Source organism: Myotis davidii, unplaced genomic scaffold (assembly GCF_000327345.1).
Source record: "Myotis davidii unplaced genomic scaffold, ASM32734v1 scaffold1113, whole genome shotgun sequence".
Lineage (NCBI taxonomy): Eukaryota > Metazoa > Chordata > Mammalia > Chiroptera > Vespertilionidae > Myotis > Myotis davidii.
Window position 1 is genome coordinate 352,718 of NW_006284942.1, and position 251 is coordinate 352,968.

Below are 251 nucleotides of genomic sequence, written 5' to 3' on the forward strand. Positions count from 1 at the left end.
GCCCAGAAGCGCCGGGCGCAGCAGCTGAAGAAGTGGGCGCAGTACGAGCAGGACCTGCAGCACCGCAAGCGCAAGCATGAGCGGAAGCGCAGCACGGGCGGCCGGAGGAAGAAGGTGACCTTCGATGCCAGCGTGGCCCTGCTGGAGGCCTCCCTGAGGAACGACGCCGAGGAAGGTAGGCCACTCTGATCCGTGGTCGCTGGCGGCGCCTGGGCCTTCGTGCCTCTGCTCAGGGTTTGCCCGCCCCCCCC

The 251-nt window shown here is 69.3% G+C and overlaps 1 protein-coding gene across 1 annotated transcript in view; it reads left to right on the plus strand.

The window, feature by feature from the left end:
- Positions 1-251, plus strand: part of PPP1R16B (protein phosphatase 1 regulatory subunit 16B) — a gene marked incomplete at its 5' end in the record, with an annotated part of 72,547 nt that continues 72,296 nt past the window's right edge. The window contains one exon of the mRNA XM_006755227.1: positions 1-175. Within this exon, the coding sequence (XP_006755290.1) occupies positions 1-175 (175 nt within the window). The remainder of the gene's footprint in view (positions 176-251) is intronic.